The 15440-nt window shown below is 43.5% G+C and overlaps 1 protein-coding gene across 1 annotated transcript; it reads right to left on the bottom strand.

Moving 5' to 3' along the window:
* Positions 1 to 3759: 3759 nt before the first annotated feature.
* RGS4 (regulator of G protein signaling 4) lies at positions 3760 to 9835 on the bottom strand. The gene is made up of 5 exons (XM_080915051.1): positions 9687 to 9835; positions 7349 to 7453; positions 6817 to 6878; positions 6464 to 6630; positions 3760 to 6058 (listed from the first exon to the last, which is right to left on the bottom strand). The coding sequence occupies exons 1-5, from the start codon at positions 9728 to 9730 to the stop codon at positions 5819 to 5821; spliced, it is 618 nt and encodes a 205-aa protein (XP_080771177.1). The 5' UTR covers positions 9731 to 9835; the 3' UTR covers positions 3760 to 5818.
* Between the last annotated feature and the right edge of the window lie 5605 nt (positions 9836 to 15440).

Genomic DNA, 15440 nt, shown 5'->3' with positions numbered 1-15440 from the left:
TTTCTCAGTGGGGATAGGTCCAAATCCAAATGCTGAATTTAAGATGAAGGTACGTTAACTAAGGGAAAGAGATGCAGTAGCCAGAAAATGGCAGGAACAACTTATGGTGTTCCACTTCAGAAATTGTCAGTCTCCACGGCGGGGTCAAAGAGAGACTTGTAGAAGATACGAACAGAAATCTTGACAGATATCAATATCCTAAGGTCTGGAATACCAGCCAGGAGAGCTCGAAGCACTGTAAGTTTGCAGAAAGAGTCAGACCAAAAGCAACCCTAAGGAGACAGTGACAGTTATTTGAGATGAACTGAAAGTTCCCCAGCTGGTGGTAGAGAGGCCTGTAGACAGGTTAAGTTAACAACCTAGGCCATGCTAAGGCCCTAGATAAGGTGAATTGCTGCAGGAGAAAAAGCTTTGAGGTTCCATCCAGAGAAATCTACAAGATAGAGGTTTGCTGAGTGAGGAAATTTCAGATGGAATGATTGTAAGCAAGCTCAGGTCGTTGCTAAGGTAGGATATAGTTGAAAGAAACATTTGCCAACATTCCTGACAATTTTACTCTGTAACAACAAAAAAAAAATCAAGAAAATATTAGTTAGGACACAAAATTATCAAAAATAAATAAATAAAAAAGGCCATGTCCTCTGGTGGGGAGGACAAAGGCAAATGTTAGAGACAGTGATGAGAGACACGTCTCCTTTCCCACAGTGCATTTCATCACAGAGACCTTTGAGGGATATGCTGTCCTGGGAGAAGACAGCTACAGGAGCCCTAAGTGAGTTGGTGGACAATCTGGGAATCTTACAAATACTCCACGAAGAGACGCAAACAGCCGCCTCTATTTCAGCAGCACCGAACCCAGAGTCAGTTCTGCAGAGCCCTGGGAGGCCAGCGCTCTCTGGTTCCCACGGTCTCGCTCACCAGTTTGCACACACTGTTGCCTTGACTGAACTCTGTGTGGAGTGGGAACAAGGACCTTTAACCTACTGGTTTCCTCCCAGAGGGGAACGTGAGGAGGACCATGGCCTCAATGCCTGTTTCCAGCTGTGATCCCGGCTCTGTGTAATTCCTACTGGCTGAATGACTTTACTTTGGTGTATAAGGCACTGCACCTCACCCCTCTCCCCAGTAGCAGTAAATTCAAGCCATAGTTTAGCATAGTTTTCATTATTTTAATCTGTAATATGTATATATATGTATGTGTGTGTGTGTGTGTGTGTGTGTGTGTGTGTGTGTGTGTGTGTTTATAATTACTACTCTGGCAATGGTACCAAATCAGGCAAGTTTAGAGGGAAAAAAGGGGACCAGAAAAGTGACTCAGAGAGAAGTTGTCCTTGGTATCTAATGCTTGCTTTTAAATGCGCTTTGAATAAGATCTGGAGAGAATTCTTGCTTGCCCCAACTCATGTAAGTCAAGGGAAACCACAGCAGCTGCTCAGCTCCAGCAAGTACATGGCCTGAAAATGATGGTTAGCACTTTGCTGTGCTATCGCTGCCATCTTTGATTTCATTGTCATTTTCTGTCCTATCTCTCCATTTCCACAGTGTGGTACTTTATCCGTTGACCTCTTCTCTCCATCTTTCCCGTCTTCCTGTGACTCTTCCTGTACTTCCTATGGCTTCTCTTTTCTCATTCCGTCTCCCCTTTTCTTCTCAACTAGAGTGATGAAGCAGGTAAGCTCTGGATGTGGGATGCTGGGCTTGACTCCAGCTCTACCAGTTTTCTTGGTATATGCTCTTGGGTACATCTCAGAACTTTCCTGTATCCAAGTTTTCCTCTGCAATGGGAGGACACTAATCTTACTCCAGGATTAAACAAAATAATGTAAAGCCCTTAGCATTTACTTACCCTATAGAATTCATGACATGCACATAGAATAAGGCTTCCTATGGAAAAATATCTCGCTCCAAGCATTATTTGTCTCTATCAGGCACAGAACAGCCTTTTATATTGGCTCTCTGTTAGCCCTTTGCATCTTCCTTTCTCATGCTATTTCCATTTGTATTTACCATCTTAGGCATAGAAGAAGCAAAAACAATATGAACTGAAACAACAGGTAATTTAATGGAAAATCTTGTGTTTAAGGACCCAAGCATATACCTGGTTTAAATCCAGCCTCTGAATGGGGTGACCAGGGCTCCTCAGCACCTACACTACCAGCTTTTGCAGCTGGATGGTCGCATCAGTTCACTGACCCAACTAGGAATTTTCCAGCATGTGTTTAGCCTGGGCGTAGGTATAACTGTTTTCCCCTTGATGGTCGTTCTTTGTTTCTTTTTTTTCCTTCTTCCTTCTTTCTCTTCTTTTATTTTTACTTTTGTCATCTATTTAAAAAATTAAATCTCCCAAACTAACAGCAGGCATATTCAGAATACAGCCCGAGGCACATGGGGCAAATCCCTCAGCAAAGTCTAGTGTATGGTTTTAGACTGCCATGAAGATGAACAAGGCATCTTAATCTACATAGCTGAGCCTCTTTTTCCAATCCCCAGCCCTCACCACACACACAAGGCAACAGCATAGGGCCAGTGTTGAAAGGACTAATTTTAGTATTGATCTAAGTAGTAGTACTGTACTGGAATAGCCAAGACCTCACTACCAACACTCTTCTATCTGTGCCTGCATCTTCTGGAATGCATAGCCTGAGAAACTGCCAGAGAGGAGAAGGGGGCAATAGAGAATATACTTCTCCGTTCTTGATCCACATCAATGCAAGTGACACTTCAGGGCCAGTGCATGAGAAAGAGAGCAGAAGGAGCTCCTTCTCTCTGTGTTTGGGGGGGGGGTAGGGGTGCCAACATTTTGTATAAATATTGAGAAATCTCAGTTCCTTCATGTATTTTCCTGAGTATATGATCCAAGGTTTCTGCCATATTTTTTAAAGTGTCATTACTTGGGGAAAAAACATGTCTGCAGTCACCTGGACTTACTCCCCTGCAAAGCACTGGTTTCAAAAGTGAGCATTCTGTTACTCTTTTTTTTCCCAGAAATGTACAAAGGACAAAGACAACTCTGAGCAGCTATGGCAGAAAGTTCTCTCATAGGGGCCTCTAGGTACCTTCCGCCTTCTTAGCTTCTCCACAACCTTTCTCACTTTGGCAGGTAATTGAAAGTAGACAGCTGCTCAGAAGGGAAACCTTATCCTTAAAATCCTAATGAATCCAGACAAGAAAAGTTGTACCAGTCATCCTAAGACTTGGGAGGTTGAGAGAGGAAGATCACCATGAATTCGAGCCCTAACTAGTATTCACAGTTAAGTTACAAGCCTGTGGGGTACAGCTTGAGTGAGACGCCATTTCTTGTTGTTGATTTAGTTTCCTTCGGCTCCTTTGGATATTTTTGTGTTTTTGTTTTGTTTTTTAGTTTGGGGTATTCCTCCTCCCACCCCGAGACCCAACTGAAGACCTGCCGAACACTAAAGCTGCCTAGTCTTCAAACCTAGAGCAGCCAGAGGCCTGTGAGCAGAAGCAGGAAGAACAGTGGAAGGGGCCTGAGCCTAAACAATACAACCTCTGCTTTCCTTCCTGGACTGGGCAGGGGAGGGATAAAAGATTCCGTATGAGTCATTTTCTAAAGGCATTCTACACCCTGCTACTTCTCACAGCATGCCTCTCTGGATCATTAATGTGTTTCCAAGCAGATTGTTTTGTAGGAAGCATTTATTTACGGTTATCATTAAGATCTGTGTGTCTCATTGGAAGCATCAGCGTTGAGGCCTATGAAGCACATGGTAGAAGCAGACATGCATATGGAAGGAGCATTCTTTGCATGGACCAGCAGCAGGCAGGCTCACCACACCAAAGAGCAATGGAAATACAAGTGAAAACGCACTCAAGATGTATTACATAAAATAATTTACTTCTCATTCAGAATGACTTTCCACACCTATTTGTGAGTACAGGTATAATCTCAAAGTCATGATAATATCAGGGCAAGACTAAAGAGTTATACAGGCATGACTGTGGACTCATATATAACAAAAAGGGGTTAGGAACACTGATGGGGGATCCTTGGGGACATTACAAGCAAGACTGTCAAGAGAGACAAGACAAGTACCGCTAGACAACTGATTTCTTCAGGACAATGAGACTTGGATACACACTATTCCTTTGTCTTCATTTTGCAGCCCTGCATATTGGCTTACTAGCCACCATGGTGCTCATGCATGTGATTTAAACTGGAGCAGTGACTGCAGTGTGTGCACAAGTTTGTGTGTGTGCCCAAAGGCAGTACTTTTAGAAGAATAAGAAGAAAATTACTTCTTGGGCATTCATTAATAATTCGGGTAATATCCTGTACCTCCATTTATAAAACAATGCAATAATAAAAAACATTGTACAAAACATCATAAATAACACAAATGAAAAATTTTCAAGTATTTCATGTGCCTTGAAAAGCTCCAAACAGTAGTCCTTCCAACTGATATCCTGCCCTCCCCTTTTCTCTTTTCCCTTTCTTTTTTCTTTCCTCTCTTCTTTCATTGGTCTCTGCTAACCTTGGTGTTTGGGATGGAATGAACAAGCTCTTACCTCAAAGCAGAAAACCAAAAAGGGATTTGCAGTTAATGAGAACTTACTTCTTTCTGATAAAACATAGATCTTTCCCCTGATGATGCTTTTAAAATATAGGCATGTAGCTTAAAACCACTTGCAGGTAGCCAAGAGTGGTTCCTAAAGTGAGCAACCAACCCCCGTGAACTAAGGAGGCTCATCTGACAGGTGACATTCTTTAGGGGTAGGAATAGAAGAGCACCTTATCAAGAGAGGAAAGAATTAAGATAATCTCTAGGTCCTCTGCCTTCACATAAGCAGTAGTCCTTTTTGGGCTAGGCAGCAATCCCTTCATTCAGCTCAAACATCCACACTAACCCAGATGCTAATCAGCATGCCCTGAGCACCCAGGCGAAGGAGGGAAGGCCAAGCGCATAGGGACTTCAAAGTGCTAGTAATGATCACTGCTGCAAGGCAGTTCTGTGTCAGTCAGACAGCAGATTTTTTTCAGAGTACTAACCCTTAGCCTAGTGCTCAATATGGAGGCCATCAACGATTAAACACAAAGGCCCTGACTAGTCTCCATCAAGATCCAATGGTTTTACAGAACTCATTTCCCACAAGTTAGTGTTCCTTTCTTAGCCTGCATGGCAGTTAATTTAGTTTGCCCTGTTCAGACACGGAATGAAGGACCAGAAACCAGAACATGCATGCAAGCATGTGTACATACCCCAATGTGAGCACCTAGGATCTTTCCCATCTTTTCTTGAAGAAATGTGTGTGCATGTGTGAACATATACAAATATATATATGCTTATATATTCATGCACATCCACACTCATATTGAATACATATATATATACAGAATGTATATGCATATGTTATATATATTTAATATATACATACACATACACAAATATCACCTAAACATTGAGAGTCCATAGAGAGTGCTGCTGGCTTACATTGCATGTGCATGTGATGTCACATGAAGTGTACCAACTCACTAACTTGAGGTCAAACTGTTGGAAGGGGCGGACTGCCAGCAATCTTTGAAAATCTACACCTACAGGGCCATTATTTGGAGACTTGCTCAGCTGACACCCTTAGAGAAATGTGAGAAAATTGAAAATGAATTGAATCTTACCCCAGTGAAAACCCCAACACCACAGCTAAGTCTAGTTTTACATGGAAGTGACTCACACACGGCAGGCGGCAGGGACACTAGGCTACAATGTGGATAAAGCATTAGTGCTTAGTACAGATCAATATTTGGCCTCAGGTTTTCCAGAGCATAGTCTTGGCATTTCAGCCCTCTGCCTCTGTGTGAGAATTAGGCACACTGAGGGACTGGGGAAGTACAGTCTGCAGAACTCTTGGCTCCTTTCTGCTTCTCGGCCCCGCAGCTGGGAGGATTGGTCAGGTCAAGATAGAATCGAGACTTGAGGAAGCGGCGGTAGGAATCCTTTTCCATCAGGTTGAAAATCTTCTTCTGCGCTTCATCAAAACAGGTTATCGTGGGCTCTAACATGTTCCGGCTTGTTTCCTCTCTGGTGCAAGAATCCAAGTTCACCTGAAGTGCAAAGACCAAGCTTGCATTAGATCTAGAGCTCTGTTGAAGAGAGGAGGCTTGTATTCAACAAGGAGTAGTTAGGACCCTCCCTTTTCCTTCTTCCCAGGAGTAAGACCCGGGACATTTGGGTCTGCCCTGGCATATGTGTACAAAAGGTCCACTTCTGCCTCTAAACGGAAGGAGAACGTTCTTGTCCTTTGCTCTTTCACTGGGGAGATTTACGATTACATGTGTTAAGGACTCATTGAGATCATACAGGCAAAAGGACTTACTTGAAATGTTGTCAAGATTACAATAGCCAGTCCCATTGCTCCTTTAACTAGTAGTTCTAAAAATCGCTAGCCTGGAATGCCTCTCCTCTGAATCCCACTAAGAGCTAGAAAGTTCTCTGCCATGGAAACGTACCTCTTTTGTTGCTTGCACTGAGATGAATTCATTGTAGATCTTCTTGGCCTTGGGACTTAGTTTCGAAGGTGACTTGATTTTCTTGTACTCCTCACAGCTGATCCAGAAGTCAATGTTCTCCTCACTGTATTCTGACTTCAGGAAAGCTTTGAAAGCTGCCAGTCCACCTGTGACAGAAAACAAGGAGCCACGGTTAGCCAGAAATGCCTTGTCTTGTGCTGAGTAATGCTATCCTCAGTGTGTGTGTGTGTGTGTGTGTGTGTGTGTGTGTGTGTGTGTGTGTGTGTGTGTGTAGTGTGTATATGTGATCACACACACATCCAGAAACAGAGAAAGAGAAGCTTGGTACTTACATTCATGGTTAATTAGGTTTTCCAGTGATTCAGCCCATTTCTTGACTTCTTCTTGGCTCACCCTGGAGATATAACAGTAGAAAGAATGATTTTAATACACGGCATAGAATTAAAGAAAAAAAAAACTAAGACAAAATGTGATGTGTCGTTTATTGGGATACCTTTTCATGAAATTTGTAGAGATCTAAATTCTAATTATGATTAACATGAACTGGACTGTGTTATCTATCTTTCTGTCTGTCTATTTCTCTTCACCCTCATGTGTGTGGTTTGTGTGTATGTGTGTGTGTGTGTGTGTGTGTGTGTGTTTGATATATCTTTTTATAAATCTCAGGCTAGTCTTGAACCCATGGCCCTCCAAACCTTCTGAGTGATGAGATTACAATTGTGAATTGTAATGGAGGCCATCTTGACCTAAATCTGGCCCAGCTAATGGTTTGTCTTTACACTCTCTTGTTACATACAATGCACTATTTCTCTACCATCAGATAGTTGACACTCAAGGGCTCTGCGCTCAAGCCATTTCTCTTACCTCTGGCAAGTTACTACTTTCTCCTTCTTGCTGTGTGAAGAGCTGTGTTCACAGGAATCTGATTTCTGCAGCAGGAATCCCAGTCGATGTTTCATATCCTTTGCACTGCAAGAAAGACAAAATTTAACATGAAAACCACATTTCCTTAACAGAGAGACATGGGGGATCATAAGAACCCATGACTGTTGTGTGGGTCAAAAGTAGCCTCTTTAGAAGAGTTGCAGTGGCTTGAAATCCCAGAAGAGTTTCCTTTATGACCTTTGATGTCTTTGGTGAAAGCATGTTAAGAAATGACTGCTATTTTGAAATGTATGCAGTAACTGCAAAACAGGACCCATTCTCCCTATATGACACCTTCTGGAGGCACTATGCTATTTCCCAGAGTGAGCAAGGGAACCACTCCAGTAAAGTAGAAGTGAGTTTAGTTAGCCCTAAAAGGAGTAGCCAAGCAGTTCCCAAGATGTGTGTGTGTGTGTGTGTGTGTGTGTGTGTGTGTATACAGAGCACAAGCTTCAGTGTGTAACCCTGCATAGAGGAGCAGAAAAAGTAAGTGGTACACATGCTTAGGCTAAAAGCCCAGCTCTACCAGGCTTGTTTCTAGGCAACCTCCAGCTAGAGCTACAAACAACAGGCAAGCAAACAACCCCAAATCTACATTATAGTGAGATGCACATTAAAAAGGACGTCTGAGACTTTGGGATACGAGAAGCAAGACAGAGTCACGGCTGAGGTGAGTAATTATTTAATTAAGAGCAGTTTCCAGTTCACAGCTACCACTTAACAGGCAGCCAGAGTTTCTGATTACTTGAACTTCCAACTCTGTCATTCTTTCTTAATACATTTTATATTACTGTTATCTTTTATTATAAAAGCCAGGGAATGGTTTATGAAGAATGGCATTTCAGGGGAAACAAAGGATGAGACAACTTCTCCTTGAAGGGTTAGAAACGAACGGCTGGTGCACAGCAGCGCTTTGGGATGGATGTTAACACACTGGAAACTTCTCAGTGGATTTTCTCAGGTTGTCCCAATCTCAGCACTAGTCTTGAGTATTTAAGGTAGTATTTTTCCATCTCTCACAAGGCTGTCTTCCTTTCTCTTTTCCCCCCCAGCTGATGACTAGTGACAAAAGCTTCCCCAGTGACAGCAAGATAAAATCACCAGAGATGGGACAGTTCTACGGTGACGCTATGGATGCACTGTAATCCAGCCCAAAGAGATATGACTTCCTGTCTCCGTGCGCTGTCTCTGCTGAGCCCGGACAGCTACTGACTAAATAAAGGGGCATTTCCGAAGAGCTGGAAGCATGCTTGGCAAATATCTTGTAACACAAGAGAAGCAGAAAAATCAAAACCAAAGCTACTTCAGCAGTCCCTGGAGACAGGTAACCTGGGCATGGTCTTTCCTCTGCTGCCACCAAGTGATCTTGAGCAGATAAGACCCTCTGGAGACCCTGGCACTGAAGCTGAGAACTGCTTAACCCTTTGAGGACAGACTCAGTAATGCCCGAACACTGTGATTTGGGGGACTGTTTTCAAACTGAGATTTAACATGGTTTACATTTCCTCCGATGGTTAGGAAGGTTTGGTAGACCCACAGATGACTTCTGACCTCTAATTTTGAGAGGAAATCATGTTAACACACACTAACCTTGTGTTTTACTGTAAACCAAATATAAGTACTCTATGAAATCATTCATTTACACGCTTTGAAAAAATGAACCCAAGACCATACAAGTGCCTTTAAAACTTTAAGCTGGTATGTTGAAAACAATTTATTTCTCAGCCACAACTCACTTCAACATCTGGAGGTGGGGCAGAGGGAGAAGAGAGATGTGCTTTGGAAAAGTATCTGCTATTCTCACACTTGTTTACAACTAAGGCAGAGCAGAGGACAGTGAAGAACGTCACAGAAAGCATTCTGATGGTGTTTCCAAAGTTCCTTCTGAGGTTTCCTCCCCCACACAAGAACTAGTTCGCCATGGTTCTGGGTCCTCAGCAATGCTCAAACAAGGACAATAATTACAGAAAGATGCATCCCCCCAAACCTCCTATAACCCCGTAATCCAAAAAAGCTTAACTAAAGGACCCATATTAAATGTCAGAAGCAGTCTCAAAAACTAAGGTCATGTGAAATATAACACACAGGGAGCAAGCAATATGTGAGGAGCCTGATTCCTAATTCAACGTGTCTGGCTAGTCCTAGGGAAATGCTAGCAGGGCTCCCTGGAGCAGATATATCCTATGATCCCAGAGAGAAGTTCATAAGCAAAGCATGCAACTCAGTGAGAAAGTCTATGCAAAAGTTTAGCCTGGCTAATAACAGAAACCAATCTTACCTCCTCAGGCAGGAAGCCGGCAGACCTGCAAGTCCTTTGCACATCTTCTTTAACTGTGGGATTCGGAGCGAGGAGAGAAAGGCAGCGGGAGCAGCGGGAGCAGCGGCGGTTTCTATTCTGAGCACAGTTGCTTCTGCTCTGCAAAGAAGCTGTCAGAATCCTCTGAGCCTCTGGCTCTCAAGCCTGTAGGGGTCTCTTTTATAGCCCAGCCACGCGTCCAGCAGCCAATCAGATGGCAGTTCTGCAGGCTCGGCTCTGCTGCTCTGGCGCTCTGCCTCTCCAGCCCTTAGAAAGGCTGAGGAAGAATCCACTGACGCATCAGGGATGCAAAGGGACCCAGAGGGGAGAAGCTGGTCCAGCAAAGTAGGCATACAAAAAATGAAGTTTTGCTTAACGTTTCTACCGGCGTGTGAAGTTCTGAATTTGTAGGAAAGGATATAGAGAATCCACGGTGCTGAAAGATATGGGGCTTATTTATTGGGTTGTAAAATCAGTGTTTAAGGAACTTGCCTCCCAGAAAGAAAGAAACCAGCAGATGATCTTCATCTTATCTTGCATCTGGCTGTAAATACGCATTTCTCTGTGGGTTAGAAGTGGATTCTGGGCATTGTGAGGCAGGGTTGGTGGTACTAAGATCGCTGGTTTGATGGAATAGCCTGCCTGCCAGCCTGGTAGACACTGAGGGATGTGGATGGCAGACCAGCTGTGTGTCCGGCAGCGTAGCAAAACCAGCCAGTGGACGTTTGTTTAATCCAGTATGACCGGAATCAATTTAACTTCGAATCATTCCTAAGTATTTTACAAGTACAAAATTCAGCCCAGCTTTGGGGTTCTCTCCTGAAGAAGCTTGTCTCCTGCAAAAGCCTAAAACACAACTTAAGACCAAAGCAGGGAGTAGATGAACACATTAAGTCATCAGTTCCAACCTCAGCTGAGTTCATGTGGTACGTAATGCTAAGTCTTTATTATTCAAAAAGGAAGAGAGAGAGAGGAGAGAGAAGCGACAATCCAGCAGGCAGAAAGATGTGTAGCTTGTCTTGAATGTTGACAAGCTGTGGAAACGATGGGAGAGTAGTCGTTCCCTGCCCTTGCTTCTGAGCTTCCGAGAATCTTTCACGTTCAGTATCATGGACTGAATTCTTCAGGCTCATGAAAGAACTCCACGTCCTATAATCATGTTGAAATACCCAGATAGGCACTACCCAGGGACCGTGCTGACACTGGGGAGCTGTGGTTGGAAGGGAGAGGACTGCTTCAGCATGTGGCTGCAAAAGATTTCATCTCAAAATCACCCAGGTGCCTGGTGGTTGTCCAGTGACCTGGAATTTACACACAAAGATAACACTGCTTCTCAGCCTTTCGGGCTGAAGGCAAGTAAAAGCAAAATATCAGACAATCTCCACAAAGAAAGAAAACGTACCAATACCTTTTTTTTTTTTTTTTTAAGATGGGTTTCTCTCAGAGTACCAAGAATATGGAAGGGGAAATAGAAACACATAATGTTCTATAATGTTCTATGCTCTGGACCAGGAAAGCTGTTGCCCCAAACATCCATCCACTTCATCAGACACATCATTCTTGGCTAGCTGAGTATGGAGCCAGCAGACAAATGTAAAAGAGGGGAACAGGCATGTCAGTATAGGGAAAGTCCCCAACTCTCTCCCATAAAGTCTAAGCCACTAAAACCTCTCCCCACTTTCTAACATGAAACCTAGGAAAGACTTAGCTGTCCTTGGCGGTGGAGTGGGAGGGGGCAGGATGAAGTGAGAGAGACCTTGGACTAGAGAGGCAGGCAGAATTTGCAAGAAAGGAGATCAACTGAGAGTGATCTGTTACTAGAATGCTCTTTGCTTACCTGAGCTTACCTAAGACAGGGACCACTCAGACAATCTGATTATAGGAACATCAGTGGAAGACTCAAAGAGGTGTACTGATGCTTGAAAAACAATCCCAGGGTAAGAGCATTTTACCTTGGCTCTAGAAGAAAAGAGGTGTGGCATCAGTTATAAATGACCTAAACAGGCTTTAAAAACAGCACAGCCTGTACCTCACTTCATCCAAAGGTAAATAGAATTCCAGAGACGGAAGCAACCTTCCCAAGGACACGCAGTTTTCTGTCAACTGCACAGGATGCAGACCCGGGCTTCTTGACACTAGGTTGTGTAGACTGTCCACAGAGCCATCCTGTCATTCAACGCTCTTATCAAAGGAGATATGCTGTGTACATAGAGATATTTCCAAACCGTAAAGTGCTTGGCAAATATTTTTATTGTCAGAATATACATAGCAGATAATAAAGCTCAGTATTAATTAATTTCATACATTTCAGTCAAGAATATGTCTCTGTCTCTGTCTCTCCCTCCCCTCCCCCTCTTTCTGCCTGGATTCCTCTTGTCCCATGCAAACAGGAACTACAGCAAACTGCATAAATGCTTCTCCAAGAAAACCAGGTCTTTAACTCTTTATCTGCCCAAGTATATCGCTCACTTCTTGGACAGTCCCATGCATTCCTAATGGTTCTCCTACTTCCACAGAGTATTTGAAAAGCTTCTCATACATTAGCTTTTTTTTTTAAAACTATGTGACTAGCTGCTTGGTACATCATGATACCCTGACAACGGCCCGCCTTCCCTCTCCGATACCCACAAATTATCAACCCCTATTATCTGATGGTTTGTCATTTCTGCATGATTCTTATGTGGATGAGATTTGCTCTCAAAAGGTCTTTTGTGCACACATTTACTTCAGGCAAACCTGAGCAGCTCCTCTCAAACGGGGAACAAATAGCACAGTTTTTACTTAAGCTCAAGGGCAGAAGTGAGGTGGGGAACAAGGAAGCAGTGACTTGGAACTGAGATGCAGGTGGAAGCTGTATGCTGCCAGGATTTTGGAGCGGTGGCCAGGAGGCAGGACTTAGTCACCAAGAAGAGACTGGAGCTGGAGCAGGTCCTCTTGAGTGCCATGGGAGGAAGGGCTGAGGTGTATAGGCAGGGAGATTAGTTAGTAGTTTGAATGCAAGTCATTAGTTTTTTACAGAGCAAAACGGAGGCTTATTTCTGAACTTAGTATTTATTAGATGCTGGAGCAAGGATTCTGTTAGGCCCTGGTGATTTAAATAGAAACCAGAAATGGTTTGCGCCTCTCTACAACTTACCTGATAATGGGAAAGGAGAGTGAATCACTGGAAAATTTCAGGCTAAGTGCAGTTATTACAAACTTGTTTAGTATCTATCTACAGGATTATAAGAAAACTCTGGAAGAACATGCTCAACCTTTGGGATTTGGAATGACTTTTACAAAGAGATGGGTAAGAGATAGATGGAGGCACAATTGTTATACAAAGGAATCAAGGGCATCGTAATACAGGGCACAGTAGTAATGACTATTGTTTCTGTCATTGATTTTACAAGACAGTATTTTAAGCTGTTTAAGTATTTTATAGCTCTCATCTCACTCATTTCCCACAATTATGTCTGAGAGAATGTTCTCATGGGTCCTCATGGATAATCTGAGTAACTTTCCTAAGATTTCATATCTGAGTGTTGGCGGAGATGGCATGCGGTTCAGGCGATCTGATTCTAAGGTTCCTGTGATATAGCCATGTAAGACGAAGGAAAGTGAGCTACTTGGAGATCCTGGATTTCTTAGGGTCAGAACCTGGGCCTTGGTAGCCCTAACAAGCTAGACCTGCCCACTTCTTAGTGTGCACTCAGATGAGAAGAGTGAAGGCAAGGATCTACTCACTGGGACCACATTGGGAAGAAGACCAAGTAAAGAAATCCAGGGAGCCCTTCAAGTCCATGTTGAATCCTGCCTTGAGGTTCAAATTGAAGACAACCTCAGTCAGGGCATGGTCCTGACAAGCCTTTATCTTCACTCTAGCATCTCCAAGTGTTGGCATTAGGATAGCCCCTTCTTCCAGCAATGGCTCTACCCACAGATGACAGGAACATAGTACATCAATTGCCATGGAAACATCCAAAGCATTCCCAGAAGATATCAGTTCTGAATCCCATCTCCACCTGGGAGCAAGTGACGTCACTACCCCTACAAAAGAACAAAACCCCTCTTCCTCTCTCTCTTTCTCTTCTTCTCTTCCCCGGGCCTTGACCCTTGCCCCATCCCGTTCTATTAAACCTCTCTCACGTGGAACCGTGTTTAGTGTGGTCTGTCTGGGCATGGGCGAGAAATCTAATTAACAGCACCAAGGTGATGTGATAAAGTGTCAGTGTCGGAACTAGGTAAAATCTCTTCCTGGGAGACAAATTCCACCTCTGGCTGACACCGGCCTTCTATCATAAGGCTCCCAGGGGGAATTCCAAATTTTCAGGGCCCATTGTCTCGATAATCTGATCACCAAACAGAGATAGTCACAGGTGTCTCTTTAAATGCCATAACATTTTCTAGGAAGAACAGTATCATTACTATCAAGATGGCTTCTTTGGGAAGGAAGCATAGGGAAAGGTACCTTGTTTTGATAGCTAGTCTTAAAGGCCCTCAAAGATAGATTAGAGGACAAAAGGAAAGCCAAGAAAGACCTCCCTATGCACTCTGGAAATCAAAAGGTTTGGTTGATTGTTTATTTGGTCACTCTGAGGACCTCCATGTATTTAATAAGGTTCTGAGATGGCCAAAGTACTCATCGTGGTCACACGAGTGTTGGAGAGAGAATTTCAGAGTAATGGGAGCCATAGTAAGATTGTATGGGAGAGAAACAACATTGAACCAGGCTGCTCTGAACATGGTGGCCATAGTCTCCAGCCAGGCCGCAGGGATCAAACAGCAGCCAACAGTGGAAAAGAGCTCCTTAAGCTCCTGTTCATTTGGTAAGAACTGTGTGGTCAAGAGGTCCAGGGAGCCACTTCCTACTGTGTGGCTGTGAAGTCACACAGCAGGGTATGGGCTCTGCCTGGTACATTGGTAAAATGTGAAATTTCTCAGATTTCTCTCCTGGTGAACAAAAGTCTTTCTTAAGTAGTTGTGTGACCTAACACAAATAAATAAGCCACTGGGGCAAGGCTTTTTGAATTTTCTTGTTTCTAAAAGGTTCTAAAAGGGCGATTGCAGCCTCTCCAGGGCAGGATGTGAGTCAAAACTCAGCCTTAGGCTGTATTTGCTCTATCTCGGATTACAATTTTCTCTAAGCTGTGAGAAAACCTCTTCTCTCTTTATTGTCTCCTACAGTGGCCCTGACATCAGTGAGAGTTCATGATTATTAGTTTTTAAGGATAAAAAGCAAACAGACCAGGCCAGAGTGTGCTGTATGCCAGGAAGACACAAAGGGACTTTCCCACTATCCGTGGCTTTTGGGAAACACGTTTGACTTTGCAACCACATGCAATAAACCAAGGACTCTGACCCTGACACTTGACAGGAGCAGGTGATGCATCGCTCTGGAAAAACTGTCACACACTTAACTAGCTGGGGGGAGAGAGTCTTTCTTTTCCAAGAAGTGGAGGAGGAACCAAAACAATCTTATTCCAAAGATTGTTATCTTTCTTGGGAAGAGCTTAGCCCAATATAGAAGCAGCAATTTCATAAGAGTTCATTTGCATTGTGCAGGTGGGAAGACACAGTGTGCCTGCACCTCACCAGCAGGCAGACTTACATTCTAACTCTGGCTCCTCCCTGGAGAGGCTTGGAGGATGGTGGCAATGCCGGATAACCTCTATAATCTCCACTTCCCTGGACCCTGTATTTCTGCTTGTCCAAGCATAAACATTTTAACATCTTAGCATCATGCTTTTGCAATTT

This window comes from Micromys minutus, assembly GCF_963924665.1.
Source record: "Micromys minutus genome assembly, chromosome: 1".
Taxonomy (NCBI): domain Eukaryota; kingdom Metazoa; phylum Chordata; class Mammalia; order Rodentia; family Muridae; genus Micromys; species Micromys minutus.
Note: the sequence above shows the minus strand (reverse complement) of the source record. Positions and strands in the feature narration are given on the sequence as shown.

Bases quoted from the DNA above. Each gene is read 5' to 3' on its own strand.
- RGS4 (XM_080915051.1), bottom strand. From the start codon at position 9,730: ATGTGCAAAGGACTTGCAGGTCTGCCGGCTTCCTGCCTGAGGAG. The intron at 7,454-9,686 runs GTAAGATTGGTT...TCTTTCTTGCAG, and splicing joins CCGGCTTCCTGCCTGAGGAG to TGCAAAGGATATGAAACATC. The intron at 6,631-6,816 runs GTAAGTACCAAG...TTTCTGTCACAG, and splicing joins AAACCTAATTAACCATGAAT to GTGGACTGGCAGCTTTCAAA.